Source organism: Sciurus vulgaris, assembly GCF_902686455.1.
Source record: "Sciurus vulgaris genome assembly, chromosome: 2".
NCBI classification, from domain to species: domain Eukaryota; kingdom Metazoa; phylum Chordata; class Mammalia; order Rodentia; family Sciuridae; genus Sciurus; species Sciurus vulgaris.
The window spans coordinates 4,435,569-4,454,211 of record NC_136462.1 but is presented as its reverse complement, the minus strand read 5'-3'; the positions used below and the strand labels follow the sequence as shown (position 1 = coordinate 4,454,211).

At 54.4% G+C, this 18,643-nt stretch overlaps 1 protein-coding gene across 2 annotated transcripts; it reads right to left on the bottom strand.

The window, feature by feature from the left end:
• Nucleotides 1-11: 11 nt before the first annotated feature.
• Nucleotides 12-18,081, bottom strand: LOC306655157 (uncharacterized protein). Of its 2 annotated transcripts, XM_079129478.1 has the most exons (6): nt 17,982-18,065; nt 17,342-17,422; nt 4,074-4,204; nt 3,511-3,561; nt 1,534-2,073; nt 12-497 (listed from the first exon to the last, which is right to left on the bottom strand). In XM_079129478.1, the coding sequence occupies exons 3-5, from the start codon at nt 4,182-4,184 to the stop codon at nt 1,540-1,542; spliced, it is 696 nt and encodes a 231-aa protein (XP_078985604.1). In that variant the 5' UTR covers nt 4,185-4,204; nt 17,342-17,422; nt 17,982-18,065; the 3' UTR covers nt 12-497; nt 1,534-1,539. The 2 variants fall into 2 exon arrangements, with proteins under 2 accessions (XP_078985604.1, XP_078985603.1); XM_079129477.1 differs by having other exon boundaries at nt 17,342-18,081.
• Nucleotides 18,082-18,643: the final 562 nt, after the last annotated feature.

Below are 18,643 nucleotides of genomic sequence, written 5' to 3'. Positions count from 1 at the left end.
AGCTGCCCAGGTCCAGGGCTTCCGAGCAGACCCCACAAGGAGCACCTGAGGCTTTCCCTGCTGCCCCCAAACTGCTCCAAAGGACATCCATCACCCGGGTCCAGGACAGCCTCGTGCCGAGCCTTTTCTCAGGGCACCTCTGGAACGGCAGCTCTTCCTGGCTCCGTGGCAGGACCTTCACCTCGTCCCCACTCACCTCCACAGTCAGAAGGGTCTGGTTGGACAGCCGCCAACCCGACTGGCCAGTCCCTGCCTGACAGAACCAGAAACAGGACCCTAACCACCCCACCCTCTGCCACCTGAGTGTCCAACCAGGGGACAGTCCCTCTGCACCCCAGAGGCAGGGCCGGTTCCCCACCAGGAAGAAAGAGTCGTTCCTTGTGGCAACGTCTCTTTATTGGCACTTGGGAACAGCGTGATCCTACTGCTGTGTGGAGAGAGCCAGACTTGGAGAGGACGAGACCAGGACCTCAGCACCAGACGCTCTCTGCTCGTGTCTGCAAGTAGATTAAGTCCAATGAGCAAACCGCAGGGATGGGGAAAACGTCCAAGAACCTTGAACCTTCCAGCAGGCTGAGCCCAGACCAGATGTTCAGAAATCTCTGCCTGCCTGGAGCAGCAGCACACACCTGCAGTCCCAAAGGCTGGGGAGGCTGGGGCAGGAGGATCCCAAGTTCAAAGCCAGCCTCAGCAATTTAGTGAGGCCCTAAGCAACTTAGCAAGACCCTGTCTCAAAAAAATAAAAAAGACTGGGGAAGTAGCTCAGTGGCAGAGGGCCCCTGGTTCAGTTCCCAGCATTCCCACACCCAAAGCCTCTGGTCTTTTTAAGAATACACAAAGAGGGCTGGGGATATATAGCTCAGTTGGTAAAGTGCTTGCCTTGCAAGCACAAGGCCCTGGGTTTGATCCCCAGCACCACAAAAAAAAAAAAAAATACACAAAGAACATAAGCAGGTAACTCCACACCTCGTACAACCACGAAAAGGCAAGTCATGCTCTGTGTGTGTCGTCACAAAACATCCAACTGTTGTGACTGAAAATAACAAACTTTCAAAATGCACAAAGGGTCGGAGAGTATACAGCTGGAGCACGTGTCTGGCCTGCGCGTGAGGCCCTGGGTTCTGTCCCCAGCACCACATGCATGCAGAAACTAGAAAATCAGTTCTCTGGGTTCTGGGGAGGAGGTTAATAAGGGCCCCCAGGGCCTTTCCTGAAAGGCAAACCCATTTTCAAGCTAGATGATGAGGACCAGTTTCTTATTAGGATCCAAAAAGGGTCCCATGTTTCCTTTAAAAGCTTTCATGCTGGGCTGGGGCCGTAGCTCAGGGGCAGAGCGCTTGCCTCGCACATGTGAGGCACTGGGTTCCATCCTCAGCACCACATAAAACAAACAAACAAATGTATTGTGTCCACCTACAACTAAAAGTATTTAAGAAAAAAAGACTTTCATGCTTATCAACATTCCTCTTAAACAACCGTGACCCTGGCTCCTCACACGGCCTCGGGACCCCTTCCTGAGCTAAATCTGCTCACCTTGGATCAGGCCACGAACTGCTTCTTTCTCTTATTTTTTTCAGGCTCTGCAAGTAAAAGTTCCAGTTTCCTCTTGGAAAGCGAGAGCTTGGGCCCTTTGTCTCTCTCGCCCCCGAGTCTGGGTGGCATCCGTGTCCCCTTGGCCCTGCTGGGCAGGTGTCTGCCCGGCTCCAGGAGCTCCATAGGATTGCCTGGGTTGGGTGCCCGGGTTGTCCTGGGGTCCTCCTGGGATGCCTGGGGCCCCTCTGCCTGCCTCCCAGCCTCCTGGGGGCCTCCGGGCTCCAGGGGCAGCCTGGCTTCACCCTCGGACTGCATGTCCACGTCATTGGCTTCCAGGGGTGTGGGGGCCCAGCTAGCAGCCTTCATCACAGCGAGGTGTGGAGCCCTGGATGAGAGGAGGTCTTCCAGTCCAGCATCCTCCGGGCTCCTGGACTTTGGTGTGTACAGAGGCACGTTGTTCCTCTCACCCAAGAAGTAGCCGGGGCAGGAGCCGAAGTGACCAGGGCAGTCTTCCAAGTCCCCATCATAAGAATCTAAAAACTGATGACAAAAGTGAATCTGAGGACTGGGGCTGTGGCTCAGCGGCAGAGCACTTGCCTAGCACGTGTGAGGCACCAAGTTCGATCCTCAGCACCACATAAAATCAGTAAAAGAAAGGCACGCTGTCCATCTACAACAACAAAAAAAACTAATAAATAGTTTCTTAAAAAGTGAATCCGAGACTCTTAGCAATTTCTAGCAGTGAGATAAAGTATAACAGAGGCAGATGCATAAATCATTTCCTCCACTTGAGTGTTGGTGAAATTTATATGCTCTGCCTTAGAGTGAATTATTTTTTTTTCCACTACTGGGGATTGAACCCAGGGGGGCTCCAGCACAAAGCTACACCCCAATCCTTGGGGTAAGTGAATTTTTAAAAATGCATTCAATCAAAGCCAGCCATAAAAGTCCCAGCTACTCTGGAGGCTGAGATAGGAGGATTGCCTCAATCCAGGAGCTGAAGGCCAGCCTGGGCAACAAAGTGAGATCCTGTCTCAAAAACTACCAACCAAAAAACATATATATTAGATCAATATTCCATAGCACCTGAGCATCTGCCATCCTGGGGGCCCACCCTGAGTCATTGACCCAGTGACCCAGTGCTGGGCACAGGCCTGGCAACCTTGGCCCGGAAGCAGCCCTGCAGACCATCAGTGGGTCTGAGTCCCTCCTCCCTCTTAACACCTCTCCCAGAGAGCAGAGCAGATGAGGCCAAAGGACAAACGAAGCCCCCAAGTCCCGCTCCCTCTACCCCGGGCCTCCAGCAGGGCACACACCTGGAAGGCCACCTGAGTCCCTGGCTACCGTCCCCCTTCCTTCACCTTCCTGCCCTGCAGTCACCGTGTGCAGGACCTCTAAATCCCTGAGCCTGACCTGAGAGGTGGCCTCCTAGCGTCTTGCCCTGCGCAGGCGGCTCTCAAGAACTCCCACTGTCCAGTCTGCTGAGAGGCCCCAGGGACACTGCTGAGCCTCAGGTGACCAGTGACACCCTCCTCAATGACACCTGGGCTTCAGGAGGTCACCCACACACGCAAGCCTGGCGGGAAGGGCCCAGGGCTGGCCAGAGCCAGGTCTGTGCAGGGCCCACTGCCCAGGACACTTTGCTCGGGCAGGGAGCACTCCCTGGAGAGCTCGTTTCCTCTTCATGGTGCCTCCTGGTTCTGGGAAGGGACCCGGGGCCTGGCGCATGCTAAGCAGGTGGTCTACCACTTTGCCACCCCCAGCCCCTCATTGCCTCTTCAGAGAGGTGATACTGATATTTATTCCAAAAAATAAAAAGTGAACGTGAAAATGACACAATCTGTAGACGACGGTGACTCCTGATTCTGAAAGAAGTCAGAATCGCTCTAGTCCACAAAGCCCCAGAGCAGCACCCAGGAGCCGCAGGCCCTGTTGTCCCCTAAGTGAGGAGCGGCTGCCGGGCCTTTGGCGACATACCTCTCTCCAGAGACCTTCGGCCAAGTCCATGTGGTTCCTGTTGTGACTGACCTGCGGGGAAGGGCTGGGGTGTTCCTTTCCACCAAGGCAGCAGACCCAGGCCCGGGAACATGGCTGCCCGCTGCCCACAGCAGGGTCTGCCTGCCCGACACTCAGCTCTGGCAAGGCGGGGACAGGACGGGAGCAGCTCCCAGAGCCTGAGCTGGGCTGGGATGCGGGGGTCTGTCCGAGGCCTGCGGCCGGCCCCGTGCCGCCAGGAGCCCGCGGGGGCCAGTGAGCTTGCTGTGCTCCCGCAGGGTGAGGAGGCGAACAGGACGCAGAGCCAGAGGTTGCGGAGGTCCGGGCCCCTTCCGCGCTCCCAACTCACAGAGCGCCGAGGCCCGGCTGCCCAGGAGAGCAGACGCGCGGCCGGTCCTTGTCTGAGGACAGAGCGCGGAGCTGGAACGGGGCCTCTGGTTTTGGTGAAAGCCCTCTACAGCTCGATCGCCACCGGGTGGTTCCTAGGGTCCCTTCCTCCCCTCCCTACCCGCCCGCCGTGACCAAGGGGTGGCGGGCAGGGGCACCTGGAGGCGACGGCGTGCATTCCTCTGCCTCTTCCGGAAGCTGGCCCCGGTGCCAGTGGTGCTGAACGCTGCCCTGATGCAGGTGGGTCTGCCGTGCCTCAGGCTGGCCATGGCTTGGACTTGCCACTTAACTAAAAAACAGCAAGTGTGTAGGGTCGGAGCACCCGTCAGGGCCCCGGGGGCAGGGGAGGGCAGAGGGCAGAGGGCAGGAGGGGACATTCTAGCGCTTTCCTGTTCTGAGGGGCGGCTGCTTCACCAGGAGCCACCTGCACTGTGGTCAAGGTGGACCTCAGCAAGGCCACCCAGGGAATTCCAACCATGGCAACTGGCCAGGCACAAGGGGTGGACCCTGCCCAGACCATCGGTCTTCCTCCTTGGCCAAGACCAAGCCCTGGGGAAGTCACAGGAACTCATCCACCTGTAAAGTCCTGGAACCTCAGCGCTGGGCGGGGACCCGGGGCCACAGGCACCTGCGGGTCAGAGGCGACCCCCTTGGCTTTGTTTACCTTTTTTCATTTGCGTTGGGTGGTGCTCTGGAGGGCCCGAGCCTCGGCGTGCTGGGCCAGTTCTGAGTTGCACTTCCACCCTGTTTTTTTTTAACTGTCTAATTTTTGAGACTGAGACTGGGTCTTTCTAAATTGCCCAGGTTGACCTCCGACGTGAAACCCTCCTGTGGACGTGGATCACAAGTGTGCGCCCCTGCGTCTGGCATGTTGCTCTCTCTCTTTACTTTTTTTTTTGGTTTTTGTTTCTGTGGTTCTAGGGATGGACCCAGGGCCTTGAGCGCTAGGCAAGCCCTCTGGCTCTGAGCTGTGCCCCCGCCCTATTGCTTCTTTTGTTGGTTGGTTGGCTTTACAGTACTCGGGGCTGAACACAGAGGTGGTTTCTTTTAATCTAACTAAGAGACCCCTGTGGAAAGTGCATCAGTGACGCCAGCCATCTCTGTGACTCAGGAGGCTGAGGCAGGAGGATGCCAGCCGGGCCAGTTAGCAAGACCCTGCCTCAGAATAAAAGTAAAAACGGCTGGGGAAGTGGCTGAGTGGCAGAGCTCCTGGGTCCACTCCCCAGTCCCCACCCCAAAATGGCATATTCACAAGCATGTGCCGCCACGGCCCCGCGACAGGCTTTTCACTGATAAACCCAGGTTTCCCCACCCTGGGCATCTCGGAACCCACTTCTGAGTCCTGTTCAGCAAAGGTTTGAAAAAAAAGAAAAGGTAAAAAAAAGAACAAATGGAAAATGCTGCAGACCAGCCCCTCAGGGTCCCCAGGACCTGTGGTTTTCTTTCTGTGGTGTGGGGACCACGCCCAGGGCCTCCAGTTTGCTAGGCAAGCATCAACCTCTGGGCCACAGCCACAGCCCCGTGAGCATTTTATTTGTTTATTTATTTACTTATTTCTTTATACCAGGGATTGAACCCAGGGGTGCTTAGCCACTGAGCCACATCCCCAGCCCTTTTTAACATTTTATTTAGAGACAGGGTCTCACTGAGTTGCTTAGGGCTTGACTAAGTTGCTGAGGCTGGCTTTGAACTTGCGACCCTCCTGCCTCAGCCCCCGAGTTTCTGGGATCGCAGGCGTGCGCCACTACGCCCAGATTCTCATGTGAGCATTTTAAAGAAAGATCCCAGCGGAGGCCAAAATCCCCCTGTGTGTCATCTGAAGTTCGAGCGCCATTCAGATTTCCTTAGTTTTCAGGTGACTTCTTTCTGTCCCTGCATCCCATCCGGGTCGCCTGGTTACAGACCGCACAGCGCCTTAGGTTCTTCTTAGCAGAACGGTTTTCCAGTGACATCTTCTGAGGACACTGGCTTCTCCAGGATCCCTGGAGCAGGATTGCCTCTTTTCCTCGAGAATAAACTGAGATTGTAGGTTCAGGGACGACAACCGAGGCAAAGTGCCATTTCCTGGCAGCCTGAGGAGAGCACAGGCGTGGCCCACAGCATCGTGGCAGCTGGTGACACTGAGCGCCAGGCTGCTGTGTCTGCAGGTGACCCTTCCATATTGTGCCTCTTCGGAAGGACCTGGAGAGGTGAGGTGCTTCCTTCTGGAGGGCGGAGCAGCTACCACGGGATCTTGGAGCTGGCAGGTCCTCCCTCCGATTTATCGACTCGCCTTTATCTCATGCTTTTGGTTGTAAACCGCCCTGCCTCATTTTGTCCAGGTACGGCTGGAACTTGCTCAGTTAGCTTCTGTGTCCCTTTCACACACCCAAACCTATTTACTTTAGTTATCGCAGCCCTAGGGCTTGGACCCAGGGCCTGGAGCATGTGAGACAAGCACCCTATCACTGAGCCACACCCCCCACCCCCTTTTTATTATGAGACAGGATCTTGCTAAATTGCCCAGGCTGGCCTGAACTCATGATCCTCCTGCCTCAGCCTCCCTTTTAGCTGGGATTACAGGTATGTGTCACCGCACGTGGCCCCAAACCTGCTCATCCTGACCTCCACCTGTCTCTCTAGACTGATTTAGATAAAAGTACCAAAGAGTCAAATTAGAACAAGCAGAAGCAGCTTCTCAGCCCTCTCCTGCCTCCCCCAGGGCCATCTCCTTCCCAGTCTCACTCTAGAGGTGCTGGGGTCAGTACCAAACCCGGGGTCAGTACCAAACCCATGTTCTCTAGACCAGCCAGTTGGTCAGAATAAAGTGCTTCTTATATTTGTAGAATTTGTAATCAAACAACTAGACCATACCCAGGAAGTACATGAAGCCCCCCCATCCCGCCCCCAAAGCTCCCAGCCCCACTTAGGCCCTTCCCTGTCCTCCTAGAAGTTTGCTGAGCAGAAGTTCCACGTGTGGGTTTGGGTTTTTGCTTTGTACCAGGGATTGAACCCAGGGGTACTTTACCACTGAGTCACATCCCCAGCCCTTTTTATTTTTTATTTTGAGGTAGGGCCTTGCTAAATTGGGAAAGCTGGCCTTGAATTTGCGATCCTCCCTCCTCAGTCTCCTACATCCCTGGGGATGATGGATGTGTGCCACCATGCCCAGTCACACAGGCCTTTTATAAACCTTTGGTCACTGCATTTCACACCCAGAGAGGCAGAAGCACACTTCGTCAAGTATCTCCCATGGGACCTAGGACCGGAAGCTTCCTTGCCCTCTCCAGCAACCCTTGGAGGGTGGCTGCCACAGAACACTGGACTCCAGGTCCCTGCTGGACTTCACCCAAACCACCACCCCAGCCAGTTGCAGGGGAGATGACCAGCAGGACACTGGCTTAGGCTCTGGTGCTGTTTCCAATGCCTCGCGGGAATTCAATGCAGGAAGCTAGCAGGCGGGCGGGGGGAAGTTGACTGTACCGCAGGGAAACGTGAAGGGTGGGACTGACGGAGGCCGACCCACCACAGCCCTATCTGCTCCCTGCCTGGTGCTCAGGTCCCGCCACACAGCCCCGCCCGACGCCTGCCCCTCCCAGTGCTTAGGTGGGGCAGAGACAGCGGAAAACCGGGGCCTCCCCACCGTTGTCTGCGGACACGCTGGAGAATCCTTGGAAACCAGCCCTGGAGTATTGAAGCCCCCTGGTTCCACTGGCCCCTGTGGTCCTTCCTGGCCACTCCTTCTCGACTTTTTTTTTCCTAACCAAGGTCAAAGTGGGTCATAGGGAGACTCGGAGGGAGGCCCAGGCCCCTGCCCTCCACCCTGGGGGCTGGCTGGCTGCCCCTCTCCACGAGCACTTTATAGGCGCCCCTTGCCCAGCTACAGCTGCTTCCAGGAGAGGCCCAGCCCCAGGGCGGCCGCAGCCCAGCAGAGACCATCGTTGGGCAGCTCCGAGGACGGCGGGGTCCCTGCCAACAAGGGCCTTCTCTTGGGGGGTGGCAGTGGGCTTCCTGTGGCCCTGAGCCCAGCTGGGCCCTGGAGCTGGGAGATCACCCTATCATCCTCCTCCATTGTGTGTTTTTCCTGTTTTGCGGTGCTGGGGATTGAACCCAGGGCCTTGTGCCTGCGAGGCAGGCACTCTACCCACTGAGCTGTTCCCCAGCCCTTCATTACGTTTGAAAACTGCTGATGAAGAGTCTGAGTCGCCACCTCCACCCCGGCAGCCAGCCAGTCCTGCCCATTCCAGCCCTGTGGCCCCTGGGCCACTGCCTCCAGACTGGTCACTGTGGTCCAGCTGGTCACCCACCAACACGTGCCTGTCGTCAGCCCCAAGGTGGCCCCATGGCGCCCGCTCCACGCTCCCGCCCCTGCCAGGAGCAGGCTGCTCCCTTCCCCCTCGGCCGCCTGCTCAGGGCAGGGCGAGGCCCTCCTCCCTCCAAGCCCACCCGCTTCCGTTCCAGCCAGATCCAGCTGTTCAGACCCACCCCCCTGGGCTGGGCCCCCTCAGAGTCCCTCAGAGGACCCCTCCCGCTCCTGCCTCCTGCCCAGCCCCCTGCCCACCTTTCCCCAGTGTCCTCACCTGCACATGATGTCCCCTCCCTCCCAATGGCCTCCCCTCGGGCCTTCTTGGAGCCCCTGTCCTCACACTTATGTACACGCAGGTGCTCGCACACATGTGCACACACTCACATCTGGGCACACACATGCACACGCGTATGCACACACCTACTCACGCACACGTGGACACACGTGCGGCATGTGCCTCCTTGGTCCTCGTCACTCTAGCGTCCTCTGTGTACCGTGTTGTGGTGGGGGTCCGCCCCTTCTAACTGGCCCTGTGGGTGCTGGCTGCTTTGCCGGCAGCCGTCCCCACAGCCCAGCAGCACGCTGGCCATGCGGTCCCTGCCCAGGACCATTCATGTGATGGATGACCAAATGAGTGGAGGCTCCGCAGGACTCTGGCCCAGGGTCTCCCAAACCAAAGGCATTTCCCCCAAACATGCCCCTCTGTTTGTAGTGCTGGTGGCAATAGGTGGCCTCAGTCACCAAAACCTCTGAGCCAAACCCACAAATGAACGGTCCCAGGTTTAGGACCAGACTCCCTGGGTCCAAACCCAGGTCTGCCCCAGCCTTCGCCTTGCAGCTCCAAGTGGTCAGGAGGGGCTGGGCGAGGCTGGGACAGACCGCTTAGGTTCCCACAGGAATGCCTGGGCGAGGGTCCCAGGCTCCAAGGGCACCCACCACAGAGAAATAACCTCATCTGTCAGAAGCGCACCCCTGTCCTCTGAGGCAGGGGAAGGCTGGGTGCCGTGCACACTGCACTGATGCTTTCAGGGGGCCTGGGTGGGGGGTGCATGGCGGCCCGAGCAGGCCCAGCTCCGTTCTTTATGAATCACCCAGCCTCAGGTGCCCTCTCGTGACAGCACAAATCAGACTAAGGCCAGGCATGCTGACATGTGCAGGCCAGCCCAGAAGCTCAGGAGGCTGAGGCAGGAGGACTGCAAGTGTGAGGTCAGCTTGAGCAATTTAGCAAGACCCTGCCTCAAAGTAAAAAGTGAAAGGACTGCGATGTGGCTTGGTGGGGGAACCCCCGGGCTCAATCCCCAGTACCGAGTGAGTAAAAAAAAGTTTAAGAAAAGACTAAGACAAAGACCTTCTTTAGAAATAGGCTTTGCTGATATAATTGAAGTTCTCAAGATGAGCTCATCCTGGATTTAGCGCGAACCTAAATCCCTTGACAGGTGTCCTTGTAAGAGAAGGGCAGAGGTCTGAGGCACAGATACACATGGGAAAAGCAGACTGGAGAAAGGGGTGTCCACCAGCCAAGGTGCGTCGCAGAGGCTCCTGGACGGTCCTCCCTCACAGCCTCCAGCTGGAACAGCCGGCGTCTGACCTCCAGAGCCGTGAGAATCACTCTCTACCCAGAAGGCCGCCAATTTGGGAACGTGTTTTGGCAGCCCCAGGAAACTCATCTGCCCTGCTAAATGGAGAAAGGATCTGAGAAAATGACATTGTAATTAATTTTTTTTTGTACTGGGAACTGAACCCAGGGGTGCTTACCCACTGAGCCACATCCCCAGCCCTTTTTAATATCTTATTTAGATAGGGCCTCACAAAGTTACTGAGGTTGGCTTTGAATTCACAATCCTCCTGCCTCAGCCTCCCAAGAGTACGCCACTGCACCCAGCAACACCTGGATTTAAATAAAGTTCTTTATCCACTGTGGGATCAAACCCAGGGCCTTGGACGTGCCAGGCAAGTGTTCTTCCACTGGGCCACATTCCAGCCCAGTCTGAGCTTCTGAAAGGGAAGCATTAGGAGCAGCAAACCAACCCTGAGGGGCGTCCTGGCTTCCACCTGTATCCATCATGCTTCCCTGGTCCCTCCAAGCACCCAACATCACAGAGCTGTGGCCTTTTTTTTTTTTTTAAACCAGGGATTGAACCAAGGGGCGCTTAGCCACTGAGCCACATCCCCAGCCCCTTTTTTATATCTTATTTAGAGACAGGATCCCACTGAGTTGCTTAGGGCTTCGCAGAGTTGCTGAGGCTGGCCTTGAACTCACCATTCTCCTGCCTCAGCCTCCTGAGTCACTGCTGCACATACAGGCCTGGGCCAGCGGTGGTTAAGCAGGAGGAGAGAACATAAATGGGGTACAAGACGGGGCCTTGCAGCTAACCCCAAACCCACAGAGGGAAGGGCAATGTGGGGACCTGATGATGGCTCAAGTCGAATACTTGGAGGATTTTCTTAAAGAAGCTTTTTAAAAAGTATTTTTAATAATGTTTTAATGCCTCAGAAACATTGGCTAATAGTGAATAAAGAATAACCAATTTTTTTTAAACATGATAAAAATAAAATGTCTGCCAAGAGGGCTGGGACCATCTCCTAAGAGCCCAAAGCCCCCAGCACATGGCAGCCTTCTCCCTGAGGCAGCAGGGGCAGCCATTAGACTTGGTCACCTGATCCACAGTGGCCGAGGCTGGGCCCGCCCGCCGGCTGAAGCACCTGAGGGACAGGCCGACCTGCAGCCCAGCCTTCCGAGCTCCCGCCCAGAGTCCTGCAGGGGAGCAGGTGAAGGGGAGGAGCCAGCTCAGGGCGGACAGGCAGGGGGAGAGCCGCCCAGGAAAGGGGCCTAGCCAGCCCACTCTCCAGACCGGAAGAAAGAGGAGCAGGGGGCTGCTCTCCCCACCCGCCCCAGGATCCAAAAAGCACAGGGAGAATCGTGCAGCCTCCGCGCACCCAGGAGGCGCAGGTGGGGCTTCAGAATTCGGAACAGGTCACTCTTGACTCCTGACGAGACCTCTGGTGACCTCCAGGCTGTCAGGTTCAGACGAGAGCCCAGCTCAGGGCTGCATTTCCACCTCAAGGAAAAACGGGGTTAAAAGTCCTCTCTTGCCTGCACAGCAGAGCACGCCTGTCATCCCAGTGGCTCAGGAGGCTGAGGCAGGAGGATCTCAAGTTCAAAGCCAGCCTCAGCAATTTAGGAAGCCCTAAGCGACTCAGCCAGACACTGTCTCTAAAAATACACAAAGGGCTGGGGATGCGGCTTAAGTGCTCCTGGGTTCAGTCCCTGGTACCAAAAATAAATAAATAAAATCTCCCTTGGCAAGATGCAGAAAAAGCATTTGATGAAGTTCAGCATCCCTTCGTGAAACGCTCTGAACAAACCAGGAACTGTAGGATGGTACCTCCATGTACAAAGGCCACACGTCAAGCCCAGGGCCGACCCCACACCCACTGGGGAAAGTTGAAAGCAGTTCCTCTAAGACGCTCTTGTCAACCTAGTTCTAGAAGCTTTACCCAGAGCAACAAGGGGAGGGAAAGAAAGAAAGAAAAGCACACCAGTAGGAGGCAAGTCAAATCATCCCTGTGTTCATGTTATCTGATTCTGGATACAGAAAAACCTGGAGACTCCACCTACAGAACAATTAGAACTAATGACAAATTGAGCGAAGTAGCAGGTGATACAAGATCAGCATGAAAATCAGGTGCCTTTGTATATACCAATAACAAATTTGCAAAGAAAGAAATCACAAAAGCAATCCCACTCACTATGGCTACCAAAAAACAAACAAATAATCAACACCTAGAATAAACTTCAGCAAGGAAGTGAAAGATCACTACCATGAAAATTAAAAACTGCCGATGAAGGACAGGAAAGAACTGGGCGAGGTGGCCACACTCCCGATCACTCAGGAGGCTGAGGTAGGAGGATGGCAAGTCCGAAGCCAGCCTCAGCAACTTAGTATACCTTGTCTCAAAATAAAACAAAACAGGGCCGGGGGACCTAGCTCAGTGATGGAGCATTCACATGGCCCTGGTTTGAGCCTCGGCACCAGAACAACAAAGGAAGGAGGCTAGGAATTGAAGAAGGCACTAAAGATAAAGGCCTCCCACATTCACAGGTTGGAAGAATGAAATGAGACAAGGAAATAATAGGAATTGCTCTAGTTGTGTTATGTAGTAATAATAAGCTGTATTTGGTATTTGCCTGGACACTGGTAAAACTAAAATAAAGGTGCCTGGTGACAAACTTGCTGTGTGGCAGGATGACACTCCTGAGCAATGCCAATATGAACTTGGTCTATGATTTGAGTGGGGGCTCCTGGTCTAGTCGCGTTCTGGTCTTTATCAATGAAGACCAGAGCGTGACTGGGCTGCAAATCACTACTTAAACCTCTGGACTTTTGGAGCAAACTGTCAGCAGCACCGTGACCAGAGGACTACATGTCACTCTGTCTCTTGACTGCCGTGGCTGCTGTCCATTCCATCACTGATTGCTGATTGACCGTTGTCACCAAGGCCAGATGACTGACCCCCTCTCCCACGGTGACAAATGCCACCCAGCCTCTGGCTTATTGGACACCCAAGGACATCCAAAGACATCCAAGGAGATGAGAGAGGCTATGGCTGAGAAGAGTTCCCTCGGTCTTGGTGACTGACTCCTTGGCTAAGAGATGTTGCACTGAGTAAGTCCACGGGGATTGGACTCTAGGTGAACAAGGGAGTGACTTTTCAATGTATGTGTGACTTGCTATCATTAGGAGTGTTGAACTGAGTGTGTATTGCATGAATAAAATCCACTTGTTGGAGCAAAACTTGAGTCCTCTCTTACTGCTCGCGACAAAGAACTAATGTTGTTAAAATGTCCATGCTCCCTCTGCCATAAAGAATGATAAAATTATGGCATTTGCAGGCAAATTGATGAAATTTGAGAATATCAAAAAACTAAAGGACGAATGATCTCGCTGATAAGCGGATGAGGACATATAATGGGGGGGTGGGAAGGGTTAGCGTTAGGGCTAGGGTTAGGTTTAGGGTTAGGGTTAAGGAGGGTGGTAAAAATGGAGGAAGGAAGGACTGTATATAGAGAAAAGAGGGGTGGGGGGGAGGGAAAAAAATAACAGAATGAATCAAACAACATTGCCCTGTGTAAATTTATGATTACACAAATGGTATGCCTTTACGCCATGTACAAACAGAAACAACATGTATCCCATTTGTTTACAATAAAAAAAAAAGTCTATGACACAATTCCCATTAGAACACCAGTGCTGGCTCCCCCCCCCCCCCTTTTTTCTTCTTTCTTGGGTGCTGGGGGTCGAACCCAGGGCCTTGTGCTTACAAGGCAATCACTCTACCGACTGAGCTATCCCCCAGCACCTCCTCCTCCTCCTTCTTGTACCAAGGATTGAACCCAGGTGCACTTAACCACTGAGCTACACCCCCAGCCCTTTTTATTTTTTTATTTTGAGACAAAGTCTCCCTAAATTGCCCAGGCTGGCCTTGAATTCACAATCCTCCCGCCTCATCCCCCACCAGAGTCACTGGGACTACAGGTATGTGCCACTTGGTCCAGCCCAATGGCGATCTTCACAGAACTAGAAAGGGCAGTCCTGAAATCCATACAGAAGCACGAAGGACCCCAGGAGCCAAACTGGTCTTGGGCATGAAGATGGCTCAAGCTGGAAGTGTCAGGATACCTGATTCCAAGACACCCTACAGAACCATAACCACCCAGACAGCATGGCCTTACCATAGCAATGGACACCCAGACCAAGGGAACAGAAGGAAGGCTCCAGAAGTCAAGTCACATCTACCCAAATGACTCTTGACGAAGGTCCTTGCAGCGCCGCCCTGGAGGACAGACAGCCTCTCTCAGAACTGCTGCTTGATCTGGGAGGTCCCCACAAGAAGACGGAAGCCTGGCCCCGCACCCCGACCCTGTACAAAACCAACTCAGAGTAGATCAGAGACCTAGCGTTAAAACCCGGAACTCTGGGGCTACATGAAGGAAATCCCTCAAGATCCTGATACAGGTCCTCGTTTTCTGGATAGGACCCAAAGCAGGGCAACGAAAGCAAAAACCCCAAAACCGACAAGTGGGATCACATCAGGAAGGAAGTCCCTGCACAGCGCGGAGACCCCGGGTCGGGCAGCGGCACAGCCGGGCATCCCAGCTGCTCAGGGCCCGGGAAGCTCCAGCAGTGCAGGAAACTTAGTGAGAGCCTGTCTCAAATTGAAAAGTAAAAAGGGCTGGTGGATAGCTCAGGGGTGGAGCACTTCCCTCGAATGCATGAGGCCCTGGGTTCGATCCTCAGCATCACATAAGAATCGGACACCCAAGGACATCCAAAGACATCCAAGGAGCTGAGAAAAATAAAGCTGAATAAAATAAAGGTACATCTACAACTAAAAAATAAAAAAGCTTATTTTTTAAAAAGGCAATGACCTGGACAGACACCTCTCAAAAGAAATACCAAATGACCAACAAATATAATAAAAAAATGCTTAATATAATTAGCTAACAGGAAATGCAAATAAAAACTATTAGATAGTATCTCATGCCAGTTAAAATAGCTATTATCAAAATATGAGAGATAAAGGTTTTTTTTTTTTTTTTGGTATTGGAGATTGAATCCAGGGGTGCTTAACCACAGAGTCACATCCCCAACCCGTTAATATATTTCACCAAGTTGCTGAGGCTGGGTTTCAACTTGTGATCCTCCTGCCTCAGCCTCCCAAGCCACTGGGATTACAGGTGTGCGCCACTGCGCCCAGCATCCCTAATCCTTTTTAAATTATAACACAAGGTTTCCCTAAGGAGCCCAACTGGCCTCAAAATTTGATCCTCCTGCCTCGGCTTCCCAAGTAGCTGGGATTACAGGTGTGCACTATCACATCTGGCTACAGAAGAACCCTTATGTACTACTGGTGAGAATGTGCATTAGCACAGCTATTGCAGAGAGAAGTATGGGGGTTGCTCAAAAAACCTAAAAATAGATTTGCCATATGATCCAGCTATCCCACTCCTGGGCATATAGCCAAAAGAAATGAAGTCAGCATACCAAAGAGGTACCTACTCACCCAAGTTTACTGTGGCACTATTCACAGTAGCAAAGATAGACTCAGCCTAGGTGCCCATGGACAGATAAATGGATTTAAAAAACAATGTGGCATAGAGCTGGGGCATGGCTCAGAGGTGGAGCACTTGCCTAGCACGCTGGAGGCCCTGGGTTCCATTCCCACACTGGAAGAGAAGAAGAAACAAAAGGTGCGTTGATCATGTGCTGCTGTCACTCGCAGCAAAAACTGGAGGACGCTGTGTCAACTCAAGTCTCGACACAGAAAGACAAGCACTGCGATTCGCCCTCATATGTGGACCTGAAGTAGGACTGCTGCTTGCGGGGGGGACGGGAAAAGCAGCTTGGATTGGGTCAGCGCGCTCTGTGGCGCGTGGGCAGACGCTAGAACCCGCTCAGCTGTGCGATTCATGCGTTCATGATTTTAAAACGGGCTGCAGGTGTAGCTGGGGGCCTGGCCGGGGGGGTGGGGGGGGGATGCTTGCCCAGCCAGCAGGAGGCCCTGGTTCAATCCCCGGCCCTGAAAAGAGATAGTTTGGTGTTTGGCCAGCGCCCATGGGCAGGAGGAAGGCACAGGGCTGGTGGCTGCTGTGGCTCCTGAGCCGCGCCTACTCCTCTCTGCCCCATGAGCTCTAGGAGGGAGGTCCAGCCATCTGTTGAGCGTCGCATCCGATCCGAAAAATAAACTCGCGTGAAAGCACTCTCTTGGGGAAGGAGATCCGCTGTAGGAGGATGGGCACGCTTGGGGCCCAGGCCTTGATCGCTAGCACACCAAGTAAGTTCTCACTAGACACATCCCACATTCATCCACAGTTCTAGTTCAAGGCAGACAGCTTTTCCTTGCAATAAGATCTTTCCTGCTGAAAGATTTCTTAAATTTGAGCCAGGTCTGTGGCTCAGGGGCAGAGCACTTGCCCAGCATGTGTGAGGCCCTGGGTTCGATCCTCAGCACCACATAAAATAAAGAAAATAAAGGTCTTCATCTTGAAAAAGAAAAAATAAAAAAGAAGGTTCCTTAAACTCCTTCTGCACAACGACGTCTCCTAGAGGATCAACTCGATTGGCGTGTAGACGGCAAGTCAGAGGTGTTCACGCGCAGGCGGAACTGAATGGGCTGTTGTGTCTGGTTGCCATTCTTTACTTTCCCACCCTCTCAAAAATAATATCAGGCTTCATTGTTGTTCTCCTTGTTTAGTATTTTGCTGTTCTAAGTTTTTAAGAAGTTTTAAGTTTTGTTCTTACAAGAACACCTGTCCTAACTGAGCGGGGCAGCGTGCACCTGTGATGATCCCAGCCACTGGAGGTGAGGCAGGGATCCCAAGTTTGAGCCAGACTCAGCAACTTAGTGAGACCCTGTTTCAAAATAAAAAATAAAAGGGCTGGGAAGTGGTTGAATTCCCAGTGCAAAAAAAAAAAAAGACCCAAGTGTGGTGGCACACACCTGCAACCCCTGTGACCCGAGAGGAAACGCTTCAGGAGGAGCTACTTCACTTTGGGAAAACTCTGTGTGGCTTTGTTGTAGATGCTAATTAATCCCCCAGGTCAATTCCCAGCTGTCCTAGAATTGTCCAGTGGACTTAGGGGAGGGGAGGGACTTGTCCAGCGTCCCACCACCCTGGGCGCTCTCCAAGCCTGCAAGGCCGAGGCCGAGGGAGCCGCTCACGGGACCCAGCCCACACCAGGCCTCCCGCTGCGGGCCTGCGTCTGCAGAGTGGCATCTTTACCCAGGGGCAGGCACGCCCGCCTCTTGGAGGGGGCACCATCCTCGCGCCTGCTCTTCAGGGAGCCACACGCTCTGCGCCTGGCTGCCTCTTCTTGCCCCGCAGGCCACACTTGCCCCATCTGGTCCGCAGACACCTTGCACCCCCTCCGTCCAGAGCCCAGCAGAGGCACACTTTCTCTTTTCCCAGAAAAACAGCCCCAAACTCAGCCTGGGGTAGCGAAGACTGGTTTCCGCGGTGGGATTCCCTAAGCTAGAGCCCCTGTGAATTTGGTCCAGGGGTGGTGTCACCGAAAGCAGCCGAGGCCAAGCTTCAAGGCCCCAGGCAGGGAAGGCACAGGACGGTCACTGCAGACTTACCTTCTGGATGGGATGTCCATTTTGTTCCCAGAGTGATCACCCATGAGTCAAGAAGGGAGGCCGGTGTCCTGCAGCCCAGGCCTGTGTGATGTCACAGAGATCGCCATGGCAACCCAGTGTGCCAGTCCCCATCCAGAGCACACATCCTGGGGAGGCGCCCTGTATGCCCACCCAGGGCTGCAGGCCCCCAGCCCTGCTGCTCCACTGTCCCACCTGCTGCGCAGCTGTGGACAGAGCCTGCCTGACCCGCGCCACCTGCGCTGGGCTCCAGAGCCACACAAGGCTCAGTGCTCCACACCCGGCCCCTCTGGTGTGGCCTCCAGAGAGGCTGGAGGCTTTGCAGGAACATCACCCTGAGGAGTCCCCGGTGCTCAGGAGGCTGCACGCCCTTCACTGGTCACATGGCCCCTCGCTCCAGTTTCGCGGTTCCCACTGAGTCTCCTGTCCCACAGCCGCGGCCTCTGCAGCTCCTCTCATGCCTGACTGGGGGCCCTGCCCCCACGGCTCCTCCTTCTGCTGGGAGCGCCCCCTTCACCCCAACCCCTGGCTCTTTCTTTCTCTTTTTTGGGGGGTATGGGGATGAAGCCAGGGGTACTTAGCCACACCCCCAGCCCCTTATTTTAATATTTAGAGACAGTACCTCCCTAAGTTGCTGAGGCTGGCTTTGAACTCATGATCCTCCTGTCTCAGCCTCCCGAGCTGCTGGGGTGACAGGCATGGGCCAGGCTTGACTCTTTCTTACTTGACCCTGGGGTGAGCCTCGCCTCTGGATCTTGGGTAGGAGCTGCCCCTCTGTCCTCCCAGAGCAGGCCAGACCAGACCGTGCAAAAGGCGACTATGGATTTCCATGCTGACCTTTTCTCTGAGCCTGGGGGTTTTGAATCCTTAGCCCCTGGCAGAGTAACACTGAAAGTAAATTTTCTCTTTTTTTGGTGCTGGGCTTGAATGCAGGGCCCTACCACTGAGCCACACCCCCGCCCTTTCTAGTTTTCATTTTGACAGGTTCTTGCTAAGCTGCTGAGGCTGGCCTTCAGCTTGTGATCCTCCTGCCTCAGTCTTCCAAGGGACTGGGATTATAAGTGGGTGCCACTGTGCCTGGCTTCAGAAATATTTTTGAGTGTCCCTCCCTGAGTCTGGAGTGAAGTGGAGAGGACCCACTGTCTCGCTGGTGCCCAGTCCCTGTCTGACCGCGCACGGCCAGTGCCTGAGCGTGAGCGCAGGGAGCGCAAAGGACAGAGGCTCAGGATGCGGTAGTGGGGCCTCTGGGAGGAGGGAGGCTGGGGCACGTGGCCTCCAGGGCTG

What these genes read in the sequence shown, in the direction of transcription:
- LOC306655157 (XM_079129477.1), bottom strand. Translation starts at nt 4,184, where the DNA reads ATGGCCAGCCTGAGGCACGGCAGACCCACCTGCATCAGGGCAGCGTTC. An exon ending in ATGCACGCCGTCGCCTCCAG is followed by an intron (nt 3,562 to 4,073) that starts GTGCCCCTGCCC and finishes CCTTCCCCGCAG; the next exon opens with GTCAGTCACAACAGGAACCA. An exon ending in CCGAAGGTCTCTGGAGAGAG is followed by an intron (nt 2,074 to 3,510) that starts GTATGTCGCCAA and finishes TTTTGTCATCAG; the next exon opens with TTTTTAGATTCTTATGATGG.